Source organism: Phacochoerus africanus, chromosome X (genome assembly GCF_016906955.1).
Source record: "Phacochoerus africanus isolate WHEZ1 chromosome X, ROS_Pafr_v1, whole genome shotgun sequence".
Taxonomy (NCBI): domain Eukaryota; kingdom Metazoa; phylum Chordata; class Mammalia; order Artiodactyla; family Suidae; genus Phacochoerus; species Phacochoerus africanus.
In genome coordinates, this window is record NC_062560.1 from 70,944,020 (window position 1) to 70,971,809 (window position 27,790).

The 27,790-nt window shown below is 36.4% G+C and overlaps 1 protein-coding gene across 1 annotated transcript in view; it reads left to right on the forward strand.

Annotated features, from left to right (window-relative positions):
* The first annotated feature begins 950 nt into the window (after window positions 1-950).
* Window positions 951-27,790, forward strand: part of CYLC1 (cylicin 1) — a 52,733-nt gene continuing 25,893 nt past the window's right edge. Inside the window, exons 1-5 of the mRNA XM_047764219.1 lie at window positions 951-1,078; window positions 11,931-11,984; window positions 17,197-17,237; window positions 17,774-17,892; window positions 19,138-20,925. Coding sequence (XP_047620175.1) covers window positions 951-1,078; window positions 11,931-11,984; window positions 17,197-17,237; window positions 17,774-17,892; window positions 19,138-20,925 — 2,130 coding nt within the window. The remainder of the gene's footprint in view (window positions 1,079-11,930; window positions 11,985-17,196; window positions 17,238-17,773; window positions 17,893-19,137; window positions 20,926-27,790) is intronic.

A 27,790-nucleotide genomic window follows, 5' to 3' on the forward strand; every position in this document is an offset into this window, starting at 1 on the left:
ACTTCACAAAACTGTGTAGGACAAAAGAGAGAAGAAAAAGAGAGAGAGAAAATGAGAAAGGAAGCAACACAGAACCTGTGCCCCTAGGAAGGAGTTGGAAAAGAAAATGCTCCTGCACCTTGGAAATATCTCCCCCACCAGTAACATCAGCCAGGATAGAGGAATGTGAATCAGTTAAAATGGAAAATGTCCTCCAAAATTTGTCAGTGCTACTGCTCTGCAATTCCCAGCCACATGCTGGTATAGGCAGGGGTCAGGAACTGTAATTCCAGTTTTGGAGATCAGACTCAGAGAGAGAGCTGGGGATGGCTACATGAAACAACAACAACAAAAAACTGGGATTGGCTTCATGGAGACAGACTGAAGGGACTGGAGTCTAGAGCGACCACATTTGAGGGAGTAATTTGGGGAAACGTGATAGGGCTTGGAGGATAAGCAGCATTGTTTGGGGGTGCTGGAGGGAAGTGGTGAGATCCACAACTATAGCCTTATTTCCTGCATATGATCTCAGGCTGCAGGGAACCAGCTGCTTCAGCTTCAGAAGTAACCCTGGAGCAGTTGCATCCCTTAGGGAGACAGAACATGGAGTGCACAGAGTGATTGAGGGAATAGCCCAAGATCCATGGCTCTTGCCAATGTCAAGGCAGGGGATTGATAAAGTGATGAACACTTCACAGATGTCCAAATGACCAGTGAAAAGTCCACCAGCACACATTCTCCTTTGCAGCTACAGAGAGCACTCTTGCCAGTGGTCTGGCAGGGGGAAGGGAGCATGGGAATGGGGCACATCCTGTGGCTACAGAGAGAGCATTTTATCAATAGATAGGAAGTAGCCCCCACCCTTAGGGCTACAGAGAATGCTCCCATGAGTTGGCAAAGAAAGGTAGTGATTGTGGAAAAGCACCTAACCCTGCAGCTACAGAGAGAAGACCCAAGAGTCTCTCTGAAAAATGGAGAGACTTCAGGAGAAGCTACTGAAGTTTCCAGCTATTGCAAATGGTCTTGAGAGCTACCTGGTAGAAGAAGGTTTTGCAGGAATCACTATGATCCCCCCACTACAAAAGCCATACCATGAACTGTGAACCACTGGACCTCCCTCATGGACCCCATTCTTAGCAGCCACCCTGCCCCAGGTGAGGTAGTGTGATACCACTGCTCCCATCATGTGCTTTGGGTATAAGAGAAACACTACCACCCCTGAGAACTCCAAGACTGGGCACCAGTTGTTGCATGTTACCTATCAATAGAATGATAAACATAAATTTAGACTTTATGAAATAACAAATAAATATATTTCAGACAAAAAATGAGAACGCAAACAAAAACAACTAAACGAAGAGTAGATAGGCAATCTACCTGAAAAAGAATTCAGAGTGATGATAGTAAAGATGATCCAAAATTTCAGAAAAAGACTGGATGTACAGAAAAAGAAGTTATAAGAAATGTTAAACATAGGGCTATAGAATTTTAAGAATAAGCAGACTAAGATGAATAGCACAATATCTGAAATGAAAAATACACTAGAATGATGCAATAACAGGATAATAGAGGCATAAGAAATAAGTGTGGTGGAAGATGTAATCAAAATCACTGTCACAGAAAATAATAAAGAAAAAAGAATAACTAGAACTGAAGAGAATCTAAGATAGATTTGAGGCAACATTATCCACACCAATATTCACATTATAGGTGTTCCAGATGTAGAACAGAGAGAGAAAAGGCCTTAGAAAATATTTGGAGAGATTAGAGCTGAAAACTTCCCTAGTATGGAAAGGAAACCCTCACTCAAATTGAAGAAGTATAGAGGAGCCCATACTGGATAAACCCAAGGAGAAACACAGGGAGACACCCATTAATCAAAATGACAAAAAAATAAATACAAAGAAAAAATATTAAAAGCCAAAAAATCCACAAGGAAAAGCAACAAACATGCAAGGGAACCCCAAATAAGGAAAACAGCTGATTTTTCAATGAGAACTGTGTAACCTAGAAAGGATTGTTGAAGTATGCAGAAGTATGTTGAAGTTGATGATAAGGAGACACCTGGAACCAAGAATATTATATAGAGCAAGGTTCTCATTCAGATTTGATGGAGAGTTCATAAGATTTTCAGACAAGCACAAGCTAAGAGAATTCAGCACCTCCAAATAGCTTTAAAGCAACTATGAAAGGAACTTCTCCAGGCAGAAAAAAAAGCCACAATTAGAAATAAGAAAGTTACAAATGAGAAAACTCACCAGAAAAGGCAAAGATAATATGAAAGTAGAAAATCAAAGATTGACTAATATCATATCAAAAATAGCAGGCATAAGAATAGAACAGGACAAATACAGAACGTGGAAAATGCATTTAAATTAAAAGACCAACAAACAAAAACAATTCTGAACACATATAAGTGGTTATATCAAAATCCATTAGGAACCACAGACCAAGAAACTATAATGAACACACACACAATCAAAACCAGGCAAAGACAACACTAGAGAGAGTCAGCAAATCACAAGACAATAAAGAGGAAGAGAAGAAAAATATCACAAATAATCCATAACAATTAATAAAATTGCATTAAATACATATTTATCCATAATTACATTAAAGGTAAATGGATTAAATACCCCAACCAAAACACACAGACTGGCTGAATGAATACAAAAACAAGATCCATATATGTGCTGTCTATAAGAGACCCACTTCAGATCTGACACATACATCAGGTAACTTATGGCAGCCATAAAAGGAGAAACTGAGAGCCACCCAATAATTGTGGGGGACTTTAACACCTCAGTTATATCAATGGATATATCATCTAGACAGAAAATCAACAAGGAAACACAGCCCTTAAATGACACCATAGACTTAACTGATATTTAGAGAACATTCTATCCCAAAGCAGTAGAGTATACATTCTTGTCATATGCATATGGAATATTTTCTAGGGTAGATCACATCTTGGATCACAGATAAAGCCTTGGTAAAATTTTAAAACATTGAAATTATTTTAGGCATTTTCTCCAACAACAATGCTATGAAACTGGAAATCAACTACAAGGAAAAAACAGTAAAAAACAAAAAATCCTTGAGGTTAAGCAATATGCTACTAAACAACAAATGGATGATTGAAAAAATGAAAGGAAATTAAAAAAATATGCAACAGCAAAGATATGATAATCCAAAACCTGTAGGACACAGTAAAGCAGTTCTGAGATAGAAATTTATAGCAATAAAATCTTATCTCAGGAAATAAGAAAAATCTAAAGTAAACAACCAAAAATTAAACCTAAGACAAATAGGGAAGAGAAAACACACAAAACATAGGGAAGGAAAAACTCACAAACCCAAAATTAGTTCAAGGAGAGAATCAAAAAATGAGAGCATAAATAAATGAAATTGAGACACAGAAAAACTTAGAGAAGATCAGTTAAACCAAAAGTGCATAAAAGATAAAGAAAATTGATAAACCTTTAGCCATATTCATCAAAAAAGGGGGAGGGTGCTCGAATCAATAAAATTAGTAATGAAAAAGAAGTTACAACTGACACCACAGAAATAGAAAGGAGCATAAGGGACAACTATAAGCAACTATATGCCAATAAAATGGACAACCTAGACTAAATGGACAGATTCTTACAAAGGCACACCTTACCAAGACTAACCAGGAAGAAATGGAAAATTTGAATAGTACAATCACAGGTACTGAAATAGAAAATTTGATCTAAAAACTTCCAAAAAACAAAAGTCTAGGACCTGATGGCAACACAGGAGAATTCTATCAAACATTCAGAGAATAGTTAACACCTATTCTTCTGAAACTCTTCCAAAATTTGAAGAGGAACACTGCCAAGCTCATTCTATGAGGCCACCATCACCCATCACCCTTATACAAAAACCAGACAAGGAATTTTTTTTAAAAAAAGAAAGAAAATTATAGGCTAATATCACTGATGAACATATATGCAAAAATCCTCAACAATACATTAGCAAACTGAATTCAAATAGAAATTAAAAGGATTATCCACCATGACCAAGTGGGATTTATCCCAGGGATGCAAAGATTCTTCAGCATCAGCGAATAAGTCAGTGATACACCACATCAACAACCTGAAAAATAAAAACACATCATGATCTCAATAGATAAAGAAAAAGCTTTTGACAAAATTCAACACCAATTTCTTATAAAAACTCTCCACAATGTGGGCATAGAGGGAAACTACTTCAACATAATAAAAGCTATATATGCTAAATCCAGAGCTAACATATTCTCAGTTGTGAAAAACTGAATGCATTCTCTCTAAGATTGGGAAGAAGACAAGAATTTACACATTCATCACTATTATTCAACCTAATTTTGGAAGTCCTAGCAATGGCACTCAGAGAATAAAAATAAATAAAAAGAATTCAAATTGAAATAGAAGTAAAATTACCACTGTTTGCAGATGACATTATACTATACCTAAATAATACTAAAGACAATTCCAGAAAACTGTTAGAGTATATCAATGAATTTCATAAAATTTAAGGATATAAAACTTGTACAAAGAAGTCCATTGCATTTCTATATACTAATGATGAAAGATCAGAAAGAGAAATTTAAAAAACTATCCCATTTACCATAGTATCAACAATAATAAAATACCTAGGAATAAATCTACCTAAAGAGACAAAAGACCTGTACATAAAAACTATAAGACACTGATGAAAGAAATCAAAGATGACACAAATGGAAAGCTATATCATGCCCTTGGATTGGAAGAATCAATATGGTCAAAATGACCACAATACCCAAGGCAATCTATAGATTCAATGCAGCCCCTATCGAATTTCTAAGGACATTCTTCACAGCACCAGAAAAAAAAATTCAATTATTTGTATGGTAACACAAAAGACCCTGAATAGCCAAAGGAACATTGGAAAAAAAAACAGAATTGGAGGAATCTGTCTTCCTGGATTCAGACTATACTATAAAGCTACAGTCATCAAAACAGCATGGTAATGGCACAAAAACAGAAATATAGATCAATGAAACAGGATAGAAATTTCAGAAAGAAACCCAAGCACCTGTGGTCAACTAGTCTATGATGAAGGTAGAAAGAACATACAGTTCAAGAAAGAGAGTTTCTTCAATAAGTCATGCTGTGAAAATTGGACAGCTACATGTAAAAGTATGGAGTTAGAACACTCTCTAACCCCATACACAGAAATAAATTCAAAATGGATTAAAGACCTAAATATAAGGCCAGAAACTATAAAACTCCTAGAGGAAAACATAAGTAGAATGCTCTTTGACATAAATCAAAGCAACATTTTATTTGATCCACCTCCTAGAATAAGGTCAATAGAAACAAAAATAAACCAGTGGGACCTTATTAAACTAAAAAGCTTTTTCACATCAAAGGAAACCATTAAAAAAGGTGAAAGACAACCCAGAGAATGGGAGAAAATCTTTGCAAATGATACAACCAACAAGGGCTTAATCTCCAAAAAATACAAACAGCTCATACAATGCAACAACAACAACAAATAAAACAAGGAACCCAATCGAAATATGGACTGAAGAAGACATAAACAGACATTTCTCCAAAGAAGACATAAAGATGGCCAGCTGACACATGAAAAAATGATCAATATCACTAATTATTAGATAAATGCAAATCAAAACTACAATGAGGTACCACCTCATACCAGTCAGAATGGCCACCATTAAGAAGTCAACAACAAAAAAATTCTGAAGGGGGTGTGGAGAAAAGGGAACACTTCTTCACTGTTGATGGGTATGTAAACTGACACAAGCACAATGAAAAACATCATGGAGGTTCCTCAATAAACTAAATGTAGAACTATAATATGATCTAGAAACCCCCCCCCTTGGCATATGTCCACACAAAACTTTTATTCAAAAAGGTACATGCACTCCTATATTCATTGTAGCACTATTCACAATAGCCAAGACATGGAAACAACCTAAATTAACATCAAGAGATGAATTTATTATGAATACGTGGTACATATAAATGGAATGGAATACTACTTAGCCATAAGAAAGAAAAAATAATGCCATTTGCAGCAACATGGATGCAACTAAAGACTCTCACACTGAGTAAAGTAAGTCAGAAAGAGAAAGACAAATACCACATGATATCACATATCTGGAATCTAATATATGGCACAAATGACCCTTTCCACCAAAAAGAAAAATGGACTTGGAGAATAGACTTGTGGTTGCCAAGGGGGGGGGGGTGAGTGAGTGGGATGGACTGGGAATTTGGAGTTAATAGATGCAGACTATTGCAATGAGATCCTGCTGTGTAGCACTGGGAACTATGTCTAGTCACTTTTGATGGAGCATGACAATGTGAAAAAATAGAATGTGTACATGTATAGGTAACTGGGTCACCATGCTGTATAGTAGAAAAAAAATTGTATTGGGGAAATAACTATTAAATAAATAAATAAAAAGAAAGAGAAAGAAAAATACCATATGATATCACTCATATTTGGAAACTAAAATATGGCACACATGACCCTATCAACAAGAGAGAAACAAACCAGGGATACCCAAAGCACACTTGTGGTTGCCAGGGGACCAGGGGACAGGAAGGAAGTGGGAAGGATGGGGTGTTTGAGCTTGGTAGATCCCACTTCCAAGAATTTTTGATTTTTAACAGCTCCCTTTCATCTTTTTAGGGCTACACCCATGGCATATGGAGGTTTCCAGGCTAGGGGTCCAATTGGAGCTGTAGCCGCTGGCCTACACCACAGCCACAGCAACACAGGATCTGAGCCACATCTGTGACCTACACCACAGCTCACCACAATGCCAGATCCTTAACCCACTGAGCAAGGCCAGGGGTCAAACCTGTGTCCTCATGGATGCTAGTCAGGTTCGTTAACTGCTGAGCCATGACGGGAACTCTGATTTTTCATGGTTTTTTTTGAAGTCTTGCATTGCTGGTGTTACATCTGAAGTAGCAGTGACTTCCTCCTCCATTCTTTACTGACTGATTTCAGGAAATATTTACATTAGCCCTGCTGGAGATTCTGAACTTTCTCAGATCTTCTATGAATATTCCTGCTCCATTCTTCTTGATCCCTTTTGTGGTAGAATTATTAAGCTAGTATATCTTCTCTCAATCTTTCAATGCACCAGGTATCATCCTCCCCTAAGGCAGGCAGCACACTTCACAGGCCAAGTGCTGACAGTCTCTCTTTTACTTGTTAGGGACATAACTAATACTCAAGTTTATGGTCCCTACTTGGCCCATAGATTCAAGTCAGCTCTCTGCATGCTACTAGCCATCTTTGAAAGCTAACTGTCACCACCATCAAAAGAATGCCTAAGAAGCCAGCCACAGAATGGGAGTATTGTGGGACATGGAGGGAGCCTGTGGGTGATTCATGAGCAAGTTATCTCCAGCAGCTTGTGTGTAGGCTTCTTGATATATTCTGCAACTCAGTAGGATTTATATATCCCTTTAAAGACCTATGAGGGTAATATCTGCTGCTCTTCATCCATGCTGTTCCTGACTCAGTGCTCTGGATGTATTGAGAGAGAAATGAGCCTCTTCCACACAGCTGAGGAAGCTGGCTGCTTACTCACATGACCTCATTCTCCCCCATGGGAGAAGTCACAGGCTGACAAAGTCAGTTTTGGTAGTGAACATTGCTGCTTTAGGGAAGGGGTGATGCTTGTAAGGTCAACTATTGCTCTTACCCTCACCAAGCACCCAAATTCATATTTTTTCCTCTCATTATGGGCTGGAACTTCTCCACTAGAAGTCTGGAGTTCCACAAATGTTTTCTCATGTGTGGGTGATTATCTAAGATGATGTTCAACAGGGGATCCTGTACCATGATTGAGAGGAGCTGAGGCTAGTTCATGGGCTACTGAGGAATCCACAGCTGGGACCAAGGCCAAGTTAAACAAAGCTAAACAAGACACCCCCTATGTCCCTTGAAATATTGTGCTCAATCCCACAAATTCCTTGAAGGCCCTTTTGTCTGTGTATAAATAAATTTCTATTGTTTGGAGGGGTGATATGATGAGGGATGTCTTATTCAGTCATGTTTCTGACATCACTCTATCATTTTTTTCTTAATTCTTGGTAGGCTCATTTCCATCAGTGTATAAAAAAAAAGGATTTTTTTCCCTGTCATTAAAAAATATTTCTCCAGAGTTCCTCTGTGGTTAAGGGTCTGGCATTGTCACTGAAGCAGCTTTGGTCACTGATGTGGTGTGGGTTCCAGCCCTGGCTTAGGAACATCCACATGCTGTGGGCATGGCCAAAAAGAAAAAAAAAATTCCCTTGACCACACATACTGTCCATTTTTTATCACCATAACATAGCAAAACTCTTTGAAGAAATTATATTAGTTATCTCCAATCCTAGTCTTTTTTTCTTACCATTCCATGGAAAGAATGACCTTCACATTTTTACATCCACTAGCAATATTTGATAGATTTGATCCTCTTTAATTGTTCTTAGTACTGTGTCAATATCCTCTCCTGTTTTCCTTTCTACCATACAAGTTATTCCTTTTCAAACTTTATTGCTGGTTTTTCTCTTCTCATCTTTTTTAAATGTTGGAAAACTCCAAAACTCAGTTCTTGGACATCTTCTCTTTCTTATCTATAACCATTTAATATACAATATCATCAGTACCATCATTTTATATCCCACCTATATGATCATGAATTCCAAATTTGTATCCTAATCCATGCAGAACTTTTCTCTAATTTACAGACTCACATACAACTACCTTATCGACTTCTCCACTTGAATGCCTAATATCTCAAACTCAATCTGAAAACAAAGTTCTTTCTTCATTCTAAACACGCTCATCCATAAGTGGTCTCCATCTCAGAAATTGGCACCACTATTCATTGGGTCACTCAAGCAAACACACACAAACACATACATGCCAACACTTTTTGGTGTCATCCTTGACTGTACCCTTTCTCTAGCTGCTAAGGTCCAGTATATCAGCAAATCCCACAGAGAGCACCTTTAAAATATATCTAGAATTTGGTCACTTCTAATAACCAATTTTGCACCACCAACTCTAAACAATTTTGATCTCACATCTAGACAATTGTTAAATCCTCCTAACTTGTTGCCTTGTGTATTCATTTCCAAATGCCAATGCACAAATTATAATAAACTTACTCTGTCAAAATGACCTAAGTTTATTATCTTATAGTTCAGTTTTTGAGAGCAAAAGTCCAAAATGAGGGTTTTTTAAAAAATAATTTTCTGATCCCAAGTTCTTAAGTTAATCACATATGCCAAGTCTCTTTTTCCAAATAAGGCAACATTCACAGATTCCAGGGATTCTGATACAAATATTTTAAGGAATAATTTATCAGCCTTTCAGAGTGCTCAGTATTGATTAGCTAAATTAATAAATTACTGAATCACATTAAAATTTTATTATTCAAATTTGAATGATTGACTAATTCAGTTACCAGGGAACATAGTTTCAAGGGTAATGAATGAAATAAAATGGAACAAAATAAATAAGACAAGAGGGAAGTCATATTATAAAAAATTAGATTTGATGCACGGGATACATTAATTGAGAATGAATAGGGAATTTTTAGAGCAAGATTTCACTTCAGAACAAATCAGGCAAATAAAAAATTATACAATATTATTAAATGATATAGTATATTTGAAAGTACCTTTGAAATAGCAAAACACTATGAAAACATAGTAAGCATATTCATTATTATTGTTATTACTATTTTCATCACTATACCATTTCTCTCAAAGCCCTCATTATGATGTTCAAAGAAGCAATGTATCTTTTCTTGTATTGTATTCTATTTTTTTTAACATTGCCACTATTGGAAAAGGGAAGAATGGTACATTCTATTCCATTATGATTACAGATTGTGTGTGCTGTTTAAGAAATATTCACTCCAGCATTGATATATTCACCTAGGTTATCTCCTGGAAACTGTATTGTTTTACCTTTCACCCTAAATGTGTGATACATCCAGGATTGACTTGAGTGTTTAATGTGAGATAGAATCACATGTTTTCCCTTGAAGGTATGAAATTGACTGGTGTCATTTATTGAAAATACCAGTAATGTATTTCTTTCACATTAATTGTTTTTTTTTTCAAATTGTCTTGTATATACTTGGCTCTTTTATTTCCATGTAAAATTGGAATTATACAGTCAGTTATCACAAAAAGTCAAAACAAATTATATTGGTATGACATTGAATCAGTGTATCAATTTGTTAAAATTTGCTACACAAATTATTGAATCTTCCAAACCCTAAGCATGGTATATACCTCCATTTATTATGTTTTCTTTAATTTATCTTAATATTGATTTGTACTCTTCAGTGTAGAGGCATTGCACATTTTTTTAAGATTTATTTCTAACTGGTATTTATGTTATTGGATAAATGATATTAAAATATTTTAAATTGTTTTTTTTACATAGAAATAAAATTGATTTTCACAGTCTTTGTATCTAGCAGTTTTACTAAATTCTTTTATTATTTATAATTGTGTGCCTATAGATATTATAGATTTTTTTTTGTCTTTTTAGGGCTGAAACTGCAGCATATGGAGGTTCACAGGCTAGGGGTTGAATTGGAGCTGTAGCCCCTGGACTATGCCTCAGCCACAGCAATGAAAGATCTGAGCCACACCTGTGAACTACACCACAGCTCATGGCAACGCTGGATCCCCAACATACCAAGCAAGGCTAGGGATTGAACTTGCATCCTCATGGATCCTAGTTAGATTCACCTCTGCTGAGCCATGACGGGAACTCCTGGATTTTCTATGTAAACATGGTGCCTGTAAGTATTGAGTGTTTTATCTTTTTTTCTATTCTTAGACTTTTACATTTTGTTTTGATTTGTTTGTTCTTTTTAGGCTGCACTTGCAGCATATGGAAGTTCCAGTCTAGGGGTTAAGTCGGAGCTTCAGCTACTGGTCTACATCATAGTCACAGCAACATGGTATCCAAGCCACATCTGCAAACTACACCACAGCTTGCACAACGCTGGATCCTTAACCCACTGAGTGAGGCCAGGGATCATACCAGCATCCTCACGGGACACTGTGTAGGTTCTTTACCTGCTAAACCACAATGGGAACTCTGACTTTTAATTTATTTTTTTCTTGCCTTACTGAACTAGCTAGGACCTCTAGTAAAACGTTACATTCATGTTGTATTAGCAGAAATCCTTTTTATTACTCCTGAGCTCAGGGGGAATATTTCTAAAGCTTCTCCATTTATTATTACATCTGTTCTAGTTTTCTTTAGAGATTCTTTAGCAGGCTAAGGAAATTTCCTTCTATCCCTTCTTTGCTATTTTTTTTTTTACCATGAGTGTGCTAGATTTTACATTCATATTTAAATCTTTTGGAGTTCCCGTCGTGGCACAGTGGTTAACGAATCCGACTAGGAACCATGAGGTTGCAGGTTCGGTCCCTGCCCTTGCTCAGTGGGTTAATGATCCGGCATTGCCTTGAGCTGTGGTGTAGGTTGCAGACGCAGCTCGGATCTTGCATTGCTGTGGCTCTGGCATAGGCCGGCGGCTACAGCTCTGATTCGACCCCTAGCCTGGGAACCTCCATATGCCGCGGGAGCGGCCCAAGAAATGGCAAAAAGACAAAAATAAAATACATACTTCTTTCCCTTCTTTACTGTATGTGTTAATGTGGTATATTTCAAATATTAAACATCTGAAATAAACTCCACTCGATTGTCATATAATGTACTTTTATGTATTGAATTAGATTAAATGTTTAAGGATTTAAACATATGTTATGAGATTAATTTTGTTTTCCATTAATGATCTTGTCAGATTTGGAAAAGTTATGCTCTTTTCATTGAACAAATTGATGTTTTGCTCTTTTTCTATTCTTTGGAAGAGTTTTTGAATATTGTTATTATCTTTTCCTTAGGTGTTTGGGAAAATTAATCAATGAAGACACCCACACATGGAATTCTCTATGTCGGTAAGTTTTTAATTATCAAATAGATGTCTTTTGTATCCATACAATAATTCATATTTTCTATTGCCCCTAATTTTAGAATTCATAATTGTTATTTTTCAAGGAATTTGCTTACTTCATCTTAATTTTCAAATATATTAGCATAAAGCTTTTTCTTTCTTTCATTCCTTACTATTTGTATCTTTAGCATTTTGCCTCTTAAATATGCTGGCTTCAATTTGATGTTGTATTTCTTGTTTCCTGAAATGAATAATTAAGTCATTGATTTTTCAGCTTTTCTTCTTTTCTAATGCACAAAGTTTTAAATATTTAAATAGGTTATTAAATCCCATAAATATTTTAAAATTTTATTTTTATGCTATTCAAAATAGTGTTCAAAATATTTTCTAGTTTCATTACATTTTATTTCTTTTTTTTTTTTGTCTCTTTTCCATTTCTTGGGCCACTCCCACGGCATATGGAGGTTCCCAGGCTAGGGGTTGAATCGGAGCTGTAGCCCCTGGCCTACGCCAGAGCCACAGCAACGCGGGATCCGAGCTGCGTCTGCAACCTACACCACAGCTCACGGCAACGCCAGATTGTTAACCCACTGAGCAAGGGCAGGGACTGAACCCACAACCTCATGGTTCCTAGTCGGATTCTTTAACCACTGCGCCACAACGGGAACTCCCTTTTTGGAACTCCTGTATTTTATTCTTTAACTCAAAGATTGTATTCTTAATTTCAAAGTGTCTAGGTATTTTTTAGTTTTTGTTATTAATTTCTAGATTTATTCAACTGTGGTCAGCAAAATATGCCACATGTTTTCAGTAATTTAAGACTTTGGGACTTGTTTACAACAAGTTAAATGCTTCTGTTAAATGCTCCATGTGAACTTAAAAAAAATGAATATGGTGTTGTTTGATGTAGCGTCCTTATGTTATGTCAAGTTTTGTTAATCACGTTATTCAATTATTCTGTATCCCTGTTGACATATTTTTGTCTTCTTGGTCTATTAGTTACTAATAACTATTCTAAAGTCTCCAACTATAATCGTGAGATTGCATATTGTGATTTTTCTTTTATAAACTTCAGATTTACATATTTTAGAGCCATGCCAGTGGATATATACATATTTAGAATTATTACATCTTCCTATTGATTGAAATTTTATCACTATAAAAAGTCCCTGTTTATTATTTATCTTAAAGTTAGTTGACATTAGTTTAGCTCCATTATCTTATTATCCATTAGTGTACACAGAGTATTCCTTCTCCATTTTTATCATTTCTCTCTTTTTTTTGTGGCCACACCTACAGAATATGGAAGTTCATGGGCAAGGGATTGAATAAGAGCTACAGCTGTGACCTACCCCACAGCTATGGCAATGCTGGATCCTTTAACCCATTTTGCTGAACCAAGGGTCAAACATGCACCACCACAGCAACCTGAGCTGCTGCATTCAGATTTTTAACCCACTGCACCACAATGGGAACTCCATCCCTTTTCCATTAAAAAAAAATTTAGTCATTATATGTCATATTTTAAGTGTTATCTCTTGTAATTCACTGTGATAATTTCATTTTTAAAATAGTGTACTTAGTCCACATACTTTTTTGAGGTAAGAACACAACATGAGATCTATCCTCTTTTTTTTTTTTTTTTGTCTTTTTAGGGCCACACCCTCAGCATATGGACGTTCCCAGGATAGGGGTCAAATCTGAGCCACATCTGCAACCTACACCACAGCTCAAGGCAATGCCGGATCCTTAACCAACTGAACAAGGCTAGGGACATCCTCATGGATACTAGTTGGGTTCATTGACTGCTGAGCCATGATGGGAACTCCGAGATCTACCCTCTTAACAAATTTTTAGGTGTACAATGCAGTATTTTTTACTATAGGCACTGTGTTATAGAGAAAATCTCTATAACTTATTCTTCTTGGTCATTAGCTTTTAATGTAATTAATTTTTATTCAGATTTAAATCTAACATTTTGAATTTTTTTGAATTATTGATGTTTTATAAAAAATTAGTATTTTTCACACTCCTCAGAAAAATGCAAGCTTCTTTCTTATAACACTTTAAATCCACATATTCCACCCATCTTTATACACTATTACTGTAATAAATTTTATATTTAAAATTTTTTATTTTATTTTAAACTCAGTAGATTATCATTATTATTTGTAAATACATGATATTTATGTTCTTCACATAAATATTTTACATTCTTAATTGTATCTTATTTAGGTGTGCATCATTTTAGGTCATTTCCTTCTACCTGAAGCATTCAATTTTTTTTATTTTTTAAAGTTTCATTGAAGTTAAGTTGTTTACAGTGTTATGATAATTTCTGCTGTACAATAAAGTGATTCAGTTATACATGTGCACACATAAATTCTCTTTCAGCTTCTTTTCCCACATAGATTATCAAAGAATATTGGGTAGAGTTCTTTGTGGTATACAGCAGGTCCCCATTGCCCAATCATTCCATTTACTTTGGTATGCATATGTATTTGCATATACCTGAAACATTCTTATTTGTACTTATTTTAGCTATTTCTGCTGGCAATGAAATTCTCATAGTTTTTGTTATTTTAAAAATTCCTTTATTTTATATTCATTTTTTTAAAATATATTTGCTGTGCTAAAAATCCTAAATTGGCATTGTTTTTAGAACTTTAAATATATCATTGCATTCTCTTCTAGCTTCTATCATTAATTTTCCCCTTTATATAAAGATAAAGGTTCAGATCACCTATGTACCAAAGGAATATACACATAATCATTTGTAACATTAAAAAATGTTTTCTGAGTTCCAGTTGTGGCACAGTGGGTTAAGAATCTGACTTCAGCAGCTCAGGTCACTGCAGAGGTGCTGCTTTGATCCTCAGCCTGGTGTAATGGGTTAAGGATCTGGCATTACTGCAGCTATATTGTGGGTCACAGCTGTAGCTCAGATTCAATCCCTAGGTGCAACCATTAAAAAAAAAAAGCAGAATTCCCATTGTGGCTCAGCAGAAATGAATCTGACTAGTATCCAAGACGTAGGTTTGGTCCCTGGCCTCACTCAGTGGGTTAAGGACCCAGTGTTGCCATGAGCTTTGGTGCAGGTCACAGATGTGGCTCATGATCCTGAATTGCTATTGCTATAGCTGTTGCGTAGGCCAGTGGCTACAGCTCCAATTAAACCCCTAGTCTGGGAACTCCCATATGCTGTGGGTGAGGCCCTAAAAAGACCAAAAAGAAAAAGAAAAATGCTTAGACATGAAGAAAGTTTCTCAGAGGTTTAACTATGTTTGAATTCCAACAGTCTGATACTGAGGCCACATCTACAAAAAGCAGTTGTGTTGTGATATTTGGCTGAATTTTCCAATTTCTCACTGTTCCTTGATTGCCTTTTCTAATGTTTTCCAAATTGAGGTGCCTGTTTAAGATATTGGAATGTGGTAATAAGATATTAGGACTTAAATTTATATATTTTAGTTCATCTTTCAAAATTTCCATCTTAATGTATGATTTATAAGGTATATTATTACAGTAAAATATGAATTATACACACATCACACATATAGAATTTTGTTCAGAAGAAGGTTTGAGAAACACTACTTTAGACTGTAGGAAGGAAGTCAAAATCAGTGAAAGTATAAAGTATTTTCTCCAAAATGTAAAATCAGTGATCCAGGAAGCATGTCAGACTTCAAAACTATTAAATTTCCAGACGCTCAGGCCACATCTTCTAGCTGCTCTATAGAATGAATGTGGTTTTAACACAGAATAATAGACAATTGATCAATTGCCTTCTGTGAATGCAAATAGCACAAGCTTGGACAATTACAGAAATCTATGAAGTTTCCTTTTTCAAGGTCATTCAGAGCAGAGATTCCTAAACAGAACTGAGTGTCCAAGTAAACTGGGATAGTTTTTAATTACAGACTTGAGTCACACACAGAGATTCTGCTTCATGGGTCAAGAGTTGCTCTCAGACATGTTTACATTTCTGAAATGTTCAAATTAACTCTGCTATTTACCTCTACTTGAGAAACACTGGACCAGATTTTTTTCTTGGTCTTTTTTTGTTGTTGTTGTTGTTGTTGTTGTTATTGTTGTTGTTGTTGCTATTTCTTGGGCCGCTCCCGCGGCATATGGAGGTTCCCAGGCTAGGGGTTGAATCGGAGCTGTAGCCACCGGCCTATGCCAGAGCCACAGCAACGCGGGATCCAAGCCGTGTCTGCAACCTACACCACAGCTCACGGCAACGCCGGATCATTAACCCACTGAGCAAGGGCAGGGACCGAACCCGCAACCTCATGGTTCCTAGTCGGATTCGTTAACCACTGTGCCACGACGGGAACTCCCTGGACCAGATATTTTTATTACTCAGTGTCTCCAAAATCTTTCCTAATTAGTTAGTAGTATTTTAATGATAAATATGGGCCAGGCTTTGTGTTGGTACTGAAGATGTACTTAGAAAATGAAAATAGATTTTACTAAAATATAAATACACTTGACCATTTTGATCTATTTTTGTTTGTTTTTACAAACTTCATGGCTTAGGTCAGTCATATCTGTATAAAAGTAAATCTCAAAATTAGCAATTGTCATAATCTACTGTTCCTGCTCACTAATAAGGAAATAATGTTAAAATATAAACTATACCATGTGTATCTTCAGTAGACAATACAATTATTACCAAATGAAATGGGTACTATACAAATGTAAAATATCAGGGACCAATTTTTACCTGTGTGTAGGAGTAATTCAAAATACAGACCAAGACTTACTCTCACACATCATTAGTGCTTTAAGTCCAAAGAACATTAAAAAGTTATGAGTTTTCTTCAGAATTTATTTAGTGAATTTAGAAAATATATGATTCATTATTGGTTTTAGATGTTTTCAATAGAGAACTGCAGCACAGACTGGCTTAAGTTACCATTCTATATAATTAAATATGATAATGTACATATTTTAGATTTTTTTCAAATTAGTGTTTATATTTCAGCTTTGGTCCATAGTTTATTTTTGTTCAAGTTTCTGATGAAAATATAGTCTTATTCATCTATACAGTTCTGTTCAGGAGAAAGGAAGAGTGATGTGAATTATAGGTAAACATTATTAGATAATGTAGCTCAGAAGATGCATGAGATGTATCAAAACATTACTGTAGAAAGCATATTATGATTATTAGTCTTGCTACAAATTTAATTAAAGCATTTTATTTTTAACAGACAAGAAGTAAACATCAGAACGTATGATAATTCAGTACCAAGTAAGAATTTAGTCTTTGGATTTCAATATTATTTAGATCATATTTGAAAATAATTTTAGGGAAAATAACTGGTCTCTTCCATTCAATGTTTGTAAAGTTTAAAATGCCCTACCTAAATTTTTGTTAAAATTTAAGAGAAGTGTGTATATTGGTATATAAAATATTTCTGGCCTTGATGTGGGATTGTCCTAGCTATTTTAAAAGGAAATGTTTAGTCTTTCCTCATTATAAAAGCCAACCTTAATTGTATAATATTTCATTGTGTTTAAAATACACAATTATAAATCTCAAAGTGGATAAAAAATATAGTCAGAAAGATGAAAATGGACAGTTTATGTGTTGAACAGCTACAATTTTAGGACAGATCTCTTTAATATATTGAGCTGAAATTCACCTACACCACATCACAAAAGTCCCAGAAAAAGAGAGAAAGTGTCTGAGAAAATATTTGAAGAGAATATAGCTGAACACTTCCCTAATATGAGAAAGGAAACAATCAGGTAGAGGAAATGTTTTATTATTCTCTCTCATTTCAGTCAGTGAATCAAGCAAAAAATTATGGAATCAACAATACTTCACTTTAACATTCCCCAATCCACCCCAGCCAGGTAGAAAAAGGAGATCAAGAACTTCAGGATTACAAATCACAGTTCCTGTAAGTACTGAAAAGGTTATTGTTAAACTAAATCTAAGATGATTAAAAATATATAAATATAAATAAAATATATGTAATCTAGAATTTTCTACTTTTGGTGGCAGATATTTTTAAATTTATAATTCCATGTAGAGTAGATTGCCCCCAACTGCTTCATATTAAACTTTATCCCATTTCAAAGGGATTATATAGCTCATATGTTAGGCAAGCTGGAGGATCTAATGCTGTAAATGGTGGGATCCCTCAGGAAATGTTTACCAACTGCAAATACATCTAAAATTTGAATCTGAGAACAGGAGGTGATATTGAGATTTTATGTCTCTCCATTTTCTTTAATTTGGCATTCAAATACTGGATACTTGGAGATGCCAGTTTTCTACTGCTTTTATAAAGTGAAGTTATTCTATCAACTAGAAAAGGTAAAAACTAGCCTACAGAAGTCACCCATAGTGATACCAAAATATGTTTTTAAAACATTACCCAAAGCAGAGTTAAAATAAATGCATTTATTCAAGAGTCATCTATTACATCTGTAGATATCCAAGTTTCACACTTCTCTTCATGGTCTTCTTTAGTTCCATATAACCATTTCACTGACTGGTGATAACCCTACTGGATAGTGAAGGAACATATGAAGTAAATGTAAAATTTATCTATGTGGCCACTGCAACAACCAAATTTGGCAAGAGTTTGGGTAGGAGTAAAAAAAAAATCAATGTGGATAAAACATGTGTCATATTTTACATCTCTGTTTTTGGCAGTACATCACAGCAGGTATCTAAGGCTCTCAATTTGAACAGAGACCTTGAAAGGAGGACTTAGGAAACAGACTAGGTTTGAAGCCTACAGAATTGTAGCCTATCACAAGAATTATCATGACAAACTTCAACGGCATTAGCTTATTTTTTACCTAACTTGAGGCAAAAGGGAATAAAAATGTTCCAAAAGATCTCTCCCATATAGGAATCCAAAGGAACCTACTCTCTGTTGTGAAGATAGGACATGAAATGTCTTGGATTATTGTGGTTCTACGCTGATCCTAATATGAATCACTGAGGAAATTCTAAGGTTTCTCTTAAATTCCTTTTATTTCCAAAGTGAAGTTGTCTCACATACACACACAAATGCCCACAGAATGTTGAAAAAGAAAAAAAAATAGTTATTTAAAAGCCATACAATTTTTATTTCTATTTAAAAAGATATAACTTATTCAAAAGAGCTTATTATTTTAACTGATCTTTTCAGAGACATAACAAAAGAAATTTAAAGGAAGTTCAGAAGCCACCTCATATATGGATAAGGCATTCTTTAAGAAAAAAATTTCAAAGGCCATCTATTTACTTAACTATCAGTAGACAAGTTTCATTCAGACATCCTTATACTCCTATAACCCATCCTAAAATGTCAGAAGCTAAAAAATCCAATGGAAAAAAAGGAACAACTTCAAAGAAAGTTTTCAAGAAAGATATAAGCCCACATGGAACAACTCTAGAATCCAATAAAATAGTAAATTATGAGAAACCTAAAAGAAGAAATAAAACAGATAAAATTCCACTAAAATCATCACATGAAAGTGAACTATCTAAGAAATCAAAGTCCAAATCAGAAATAAACCCAGATTCCAAAGAATCAAAGTCCATCTCAATAACGGATCAGAAAAAAGATAAGAGAAATTCAAAGTTTTCCAGGGATATGGATATTGAATCCATATGTGCAAAGAAGTATTCTAAGAGTTCAAAGAACAATTCTGATGACAAATCAGAGACTTGCTCAAAAAATAATTCAAATAAGGATTTAAAGAGGTATTTAGAGGAGTCTTGTGCTGAATCCATGGAATTTGATATATGGTTAAGGAATTACTCACAGAATAATTCAAAGAAGCCTCCAAAGAAGGAAACAAAAAAAGATGCAAAGAAGAGCTCTGATGCTGAATCTGTAGATTCAAAAGATGCAAAGAAAGATAAGAAAAATACAAAGAAAGACAACAAGAAGGATGCAGAGTCTACTGATGCAGAATCTGGGGAGTCAAAGGATGCAAAGAAAGATTCAAAGAAAAGTAAGAAAGATTCAAAGAAAGATGACAAGAAAAAAGATGCCAAGAAGGATGACACATCTACTGATGCAGAATCTGTAGACTCAAAGGATGCAAAGAAAGAGTCAAAGAAAGGTAAGAAAGATTCAAAGAAAGATGACAAGAAAAAGGATGCCAAGAAGGCCACAGAGTCTACTGATGCAGAGTCTGTAGACGCAAAGGAAGCAAACAAAGATTCAAAGAAAGGTAAGAAAGATTCCAAGAAAGATTACAAGAAAAAGGATGCCAAGAAGGCCACAGAGTCTACTGATGCAGAATCTGTAGACTCAAAGGATGCAAAGAAAGAGTCAAAGAAAGGTAAGAAAGATTCAAAGAAAGATGACAAGAAAAAGGATGCTAAGAAGGATGTCATGTCTACTGATGCTGATTCTGAATCTGAAGCAGATCCAAAAAAAGGTAATAAGGAATCAAAGAAGGATAAGAAAGATTCAAAGAAAGGTGACAAAAATAAATCTGCAATGAAGTCTGAAGAATCTACTGAAACAGAGTCCGATTGGGAGTCAAAGAAGAGCAGGAAAGGTTCAAAGAAGGTTAGGCAAGATTCAAAGAAAGATGCCAAGAAGGGTATAGAGTCTAGTGATGTTGAATCTGATGTATCTTCCAAGAAAGACCTAAAGAACCCTCCAATGTTTAAAAGTTCAGATGCTGAATCTGAAGAATCACTACATAAACTTGGGCCTAAAAAGAGAGTTGATGAATCAGATGCCACATCTACAGATTCAAAGAAGGAAACACTGGAACCAAAGAAAGTATTCAAAATGCCATCCAGAAGGACCACTTTCAAAGAAAAAGGAAAAAAAATAAGTACAGGTAGAGTTCCTCCATCAAGAGAAAGACCACCACTACCTCCTTGTGAGCCTTTACTTCCATCACCTAGGGTCAGACGTCTCTGTCAGTGCCAGATCCCTCCTCCATATCCAAAACCAAGATATGCTCCTTTGGTATGTTTACTCACATTTTATTTTTAAAGAATATTGGATTAAAATGAAAGAAATTTTAAAAGTTTGTATTTATATTTTCTCTAAAAAATAGTTCTCTTTTACTTGAATAATGACAAGTTTGGAACTCATGAGGAAGATGAACAGTACTTCTAAACTACTGAAAAAAATTCCAAAAAAATGTGAAAATATTAAGAATAAAATTTAGGAGTTCCCTGGTAGCACAATGGGTTAAGGATGTGACATCGTCACTGCAGAGGTTCAAGCCACTTCTGTGGTTGGGTTTGATCCTTGGCCCAGGAATTTCCACATGTTACAGGCACAGCTAAAACAAAAAAGAATAATATTTAGACTGGAACAGAGGCTCATATTACACAAGTGGTTAACTCTTCTATACTTAAGAAAGATCAGAAATGGAGTTCCCATCATGGCTCAGTGGAAATGAATCTGACTAGTGTCCATGAGGATGCAGGTTTGATCTCTGGCCTTGCTTAGTGGGTTAAGCTATGAGCACTGCCATTAGCTGTGGTGTAGGTAACAGACAGAGCTCGGATCTGGCATTGCTGTGGCTGTAGTGTAGGCCAGTGGATACAGCTCCAATTCAACCCCTTGCCATGGGTGTGGCCCTAAAAAGAAAGAAAAAAATGAAAATTGACTAAAATTTCTAAAGTGTAGATTTAGGTGTGATTTAAAGACATTTCCTAGGAAGTTGCTGAATATAGTAAAAACTCAAGCAAAATTCGGATATAGCAGGGTAGAAACAGAACAGACTAAGATTCAGATATGCAAAAAAGATTATTCAATCTATATCTTAACTAAACTACTTTAGGAGCTGTTATTCTTACTGATAATCCGGGAAAAAATTAACTTGCTGGAAGTAACTAGATTTTTTTTAGTTTGCAGCAATCTCTTCAAGGTTAATTCAATTTGTTTGGAGGTAAATCCTCTGTAAATTTAAAGTTTTATCTTCCAGAAGATCTCCCCTTCAATCACTCTTCCTCCAAAACCTGGCAGTAAAGGGAATCTTAAACATCTCACTTTAAATGAAAGGTCTCCCTTTCCCATTGTTATACTTCAATTCGCATGATTTCTGGGCATCGGTCTGTGTTTCCTCTGCTTTCACACAGTGTTAGTTGTCTGTTATCAACATAGTAGGTCCAGTGCTCTCTGTCCTGATAAATTGAGAACATCTGTAGATATGATTGGGTCTTGACCTTAAGCTTTATATTTTATTTTCTCCAATCCTTTCTCCACTTCCTCCTTCTCCTATTCTTGTTCTTCATCTATCCAAGGGCTTCTATTTCCTTTTCTACGCTGGTGGGGCTCTCCATTTATCTTGTATTCCAAGTTTTTTTTGATCATTGGTTTATAATAAAACTTTAAGTATTGTTCTTCACATATTTTCCACTTGGTGAGAGGGATTTATAAATTCCTTTTATTTTTAATTCCTTTTATCTCTCTCAAAAATTCTTGATTTTAAGTCCATTTTTCTCTTTTCTTCAAATGTCAGTTTTGAGATTCAAAGCTGATTAATTACTCCCTTATTTAGGGGTCAGTCTTAGAGGTTGAGTCAATAACATATTAGACACTAAAGAAACAAGATTTATAAGAAATGAAAATATATTGGAAGGTAATTTTTAAGGTAAATGAGAAAAATGGACCCCCACAAAGCTGAATTATTGGAGTTCCCGTTATGTCTCAGTTGGTTAAGAACCCAAAATAGTATCCATGAGGATGTGGGCTTGATCCCTGGCCTTGCTCAGTGAGTTAAGGATCCATTGTCACAAGCTGCAGTATGGGTCAAAGGTGCAGCTCAAATCCAGTATTGCTGTGGCTGTGGTATAGGCCAGCAGCTGCAGCTCCAATTTGTCCCCTAGCCTGGAACTTCTATATGCTGCTGGTGCAGCCATAAAAAGAAAAATTAATAATAAAAAGAAAAAATAATGATAAAATAAAAGGTAAAAATAAGCTGAATTCTTCCCCAAAATCATATATTATGAAAAATAAGTAAAATATAAGAAATCAAGTTGGATTAATTTTAATTGTAAAAAATAACTTTCAGGGTATATTCTGGGTTTGCGTGTATTCACATGAAGTCTCTTCAATGAAGTTCCATATGCATAAGTACCATCTAGTTAGGCTCTTCCATCCCTACCACTTCACTAAAACTGCTCTTTTCTAGATTACTGAAAACTTTTTTTATTTTTAATTTTTTTATTTCCCCAATACATTTTTTTTTCTACTTTACAGCATGGTGACCCAGTTACACATACATATATACATTCTTTTTTCTCACATTATCATGCTCCATCATAAGTGACTAGACATAGTTCCCAGTGCTACAGAGCAGGATCTCCTTGCTAATCCATTCCAAAGGCAATAATCTGCATCTATTAACCCCAAATTCATAATCCATCCCACTCCCTCCCCCTCACCTTTGGCAATCACAAGTCTATTCTCCAAGTCTATGATTTTCTTTTCTGTGGAAAGGTTCATTTGTGCTGTATATTAGATTCCAGTCACAGAACTACCATATGACCCAGCAATACCACTCTTGGGCATATATCCAGACAAAACTTTCTTAAAAAAGACACATGCACCCACATGTTCATTGCAGCACTATTCACAGTAGCCAAGACATGGAAACAACACAAAAGTCCATCAGTAGAAGATTGGATTAGGAAGATATGGTATATATACAGAATGGAATATTACTCAGCCATAAAAAAGAAAAAAATAATGCCAAATATTTTCTTGTATCCACAAATACTGGTCCATCTCCTCTCCTCATGTTATTCTACAATACAGCATCATTTAAACCAACCTCTTCCTCTTTCTAAAAACACTTTACTGACTCTGTGATCCAGCTTTTCTTTCTACTTACTGGTACATTTTAACTATTTTGATTATAGCTTACACTTTTTCACCTTAGATGTTGGAGTCATCTAAGACTTGGTCCTGGATTTATCTATCTAAAATTCTCCCTTGGGAGTTCATCCAATTCAATAGCTTTAAATATTGTTTATTTGTTTATTTAATAAATATTGTTTGTTATTTATTTTAAAAATTTGTTTATATATAACACACTGTTATATATAGTGTGTGTGTGTATATATATATATATATACATATATATATACATATATATATACTCCAAAATGAACATATACAGCTTTATTCTTTCTAATGAGTTCCACATTCTTACGTCTAATCACCTACTTGAAATTTTGCTCTTGACCTTGTGAATCTACTAGGCATCTCAAACTTTAAAAAGCTCAATAATATTCTTAACCAGTTCCAAAACCTATTCCTTCCAACTATTCTCCATCTTAGTAAAGGGCAGTACCATCCACAAATTTTATTTTTAAAAATATGTATATTGTCTATGATTTTGCTCTTTTCCTCCTTCCCCACATGTAATCAATCAGTAAAATTTGTCTACCTTACCTCCAAAATATATCCTGAATCAATCCACTTCTTTCCATCTCAATCACTACTACCTAAATTGTTCCAGTCATCATCAATATCATCATCATCTTTGCTGTAATACTGCAAAAGTTCCTAACCAGTCTTACTACCTCTACTCTCCAGTGCTTAAAACAGTCTAATGGTTTGTTTCTCATTAAATTCCGAATAAACTCAGGCTTCTTACTCTGGCTTTCAATGCTACATCATCCAGCCCCTACCTATTTTCCATCATCATCTTGAACCAATTTTCCATTTTATGGTCTAGCCAAACTCACATTCTTTTTGTTTCTCATACACACCAAGATAATTTTCTTGCCAAGACTTTGTTTAACTCTACCCTTCTCTTCGAATGCTTCATAAAATATGCATGCAGTATTATTAACCACAGTCACTATGATGTGCATTATATCTACATGATTTGTTTGTTTTATAGCTGGAAGTTTGCACTTTTTACCCCTTTCACTCATTTTTGTCCACTTCCACCCTCCTCACATCTGAAAACAGCCAATAAATTCTCTCTTATTCAGTTTTTTTGTTTTGTTTTGTTTTAGGGTATAAAATATTGTCTGCATATAAGTGAGATCATACAATATTTGTCTTTTTCTGTCTGATTTATTTCACTGAGGCTAATTCCCTCAAGTTCCATCCATGTTGCCGCAAACAGCAAGATTCCCTTATTTTATGGATTAAATAATATTCCATTATAGGATTAATATTCCATTAAAATTGTTGAATATTTATTCCACGATTTTAATTTTATCCATCCATTGATGGATACTTATCTTGTTTCCATGTTTTGGATATTGAAAATAATTTTGCAATGAACATGAGGGTGCATATATCTTTTTGAGTTAGTGTTTTAATTTTCTTCTTATAAATACCTAGAAGTGGGATTGGTGGGTCATAGGGAGGTTCTATTTTAATTAAAAAAAAACCCATACTGTTTTCCCTAGTGACTAAAAATTTACATTCCTAACACATCCTCACCAACACTTCCTTCCTTCCTTTTTTTATAATAGCCATCCTAACAGATGTGAAGTGATATCTAATTGTGGTTTGGAATTGTAATTCCCTGCTAATTAGTGATGTTGACCACCCATTCATGTCCCTGTTGATCATTAGTATGTCTTCTTTGGAAAAAAAATAGTGTCTATTCAGATCCTCTACACATATATTAATTGAATTGTTTATTTTGCTATTGAGTCATATGAATTATTTATATATTTTGAACATTAAGCACTTAGCAGATATTTTCATCCATTCCATACATTTATTTATTTTTAATTTAATCTTATTGGAGTATAGTTTATTTACAATGTTTTATTAGTTTCAGATGTATAGCAAAGTGAATCTATCATACATATGAATATATCCATTCTTTTTTCCCATATATGTTATTAAAAATTATTGAGTAGATTTTCCTGTGCTAAACAGTAGCTTATCCTTAATCTTTTATTTTATACAGTAGTGTGTATTGTCTTTTCATTTTGTTAATGGTTCCTTTTCTATGAAGAAACTTCTTTTAAAAAATTATTGTAGAGAAAAGATGGTGGAGGAGTAGAGGGACACGCTCGCCCTCTCCCACAAACACAACAAAAAAAAGCACATCTACAGAATAAATGACTCGCACAGAACAGCAACCAATCGCTGGCAGAAGAACCTAAACTCCAATAACGGCACGAAGTTCGTGACATTACGGGGCAGAACGGGAGAAAAGAGGAGAGTGAGAGAAGGTGAATCCGAGCTGGACGGGCGCTCCCGAAAGGGAACTGCAGAGGAGAAAGGGATCCCGCACCCTGGAAAGTCACCTACCTGGGGGAAAGATCAAACGAACCAGAGGAATCTCCAGATGCAGAGAAGAGTGTAGCAGTAAGTTGGAGTATGGAAAAGCCGATCAAGAACTGAACGGACCATCTGAACTACGGGCACAGTCACGAAAAATTGAGACGCCTGGGTGGGGGCTGGGCACCGAGTCCTCGGCTCCAGAGGTTAGTCCCTGGGAAAGGGCCGGGGGACGCCTGGGTGGGGGCTGGGCACCGAGACCTAGGCTCCAGAGGATAGTCCCCGGGCTGGGGGGGCGGGGCAGAGTGGAAACTGCTTGGGAGGTCTAGAAACCATTTGATGGGGCAGAGACTGCCTGGGAGACTAGAAAACAAAGCTGTCGCAGAGGAAGGGAGCAATACTCTAGGGGTGGGGAAGTGGAAAGCCGCATCAGAGGGAACCTGGGAGAAGAGCCTGGTCTGGGCCCGTGCTGGGGAGGGGAGAGAAGAAGGGGTGGGTCCCCATAGAATACCCCCCACGCCACAGCAAGCTTACAGACCCGCTAGCTAGCTGAAAGCTGTGCTTCCCAGTACATCCCCTCCCCCCAACCCCACCACCCCCTGCACTCTCGCCGAACCTGGGGCTGCCTGCCATCCAGGAGGGCTGGCCTCAACAATTGCCTGAAGCCTACCACCGCAGGGGCTGTCCCTGCACAGGCCTGCTTGCCCTTTGGAGGGGCTACACTTCCGCAGAGTAGCACCAAACACCACCAGCCCCTGAGAAAAGGCCTGCAGCCCAGAAAAGCTAGAACAAGCCTAGCCAGGCAGTGAATAGATCTGCCTAATTCTCGGATGGTTTTTCTGAGTCGGGCTGCCCCAGGGAGGAGCCTCTTGGTTTCCAACGGCCCTGCTACCCGCCCAAGCCCCCAGGGGGTGCCCTAGTGGATCAGCTGCATAGGACTGCCAGCTCCAGGCAGGACCCCCTACAGCCCAGAAAAGCTGCAACAAGCCTGGCCAAGCCTGGGAAACGATCTCAGACGGTCTTTCTGAGTTAGGGCTGCCCCTGGGGAGGAGCCTCTTAGGGTTTCCAGTGGCCCTGCTACCCGCCCAAGCCCCTAGGGGGTGCCCCACTGCCACGGAATAGCTGCTCAGCACCACCAGCCCCCTAGAAGAGCCCCTGCAGCCCAGAAAAGCTGCAACAAGCTTGGCCAGACTGTGAAAAGATCTGCCTACATTCTCAGGCCATCCTTCTGAGTTGGGCTGCCCTAGGGAAGAGCCTCTTAGGTTCTCAGTGACCCAGATAGCTGCTCCAGCCCCCAGGGGGTGCTGCACTCCTGAGGCAACAGCTGCCCAACACTGCCAAACCCCTGCAAGAACCCCACAAGCCTAAAAACACCAGAGCAAGATCTGCATGACCAAGTGAAATCTGCTACCATCGTGGTGTGGACCTTCCCAGTCCTCGTCTGCCCTCAGGAAGTCCCTCCTTTGCTTCAAGAAACACTGTTAGCCCCATCAACACTCCAGAAAAGCCACACTGCCTCAAAAAAGATTGACCAACAACGCCTAGCCCTCAGGAAATATTCCATGGCAGTGACAAGGCAAACACTGCCCGATAATGGAGAGTACAACTTCCCTCAGGA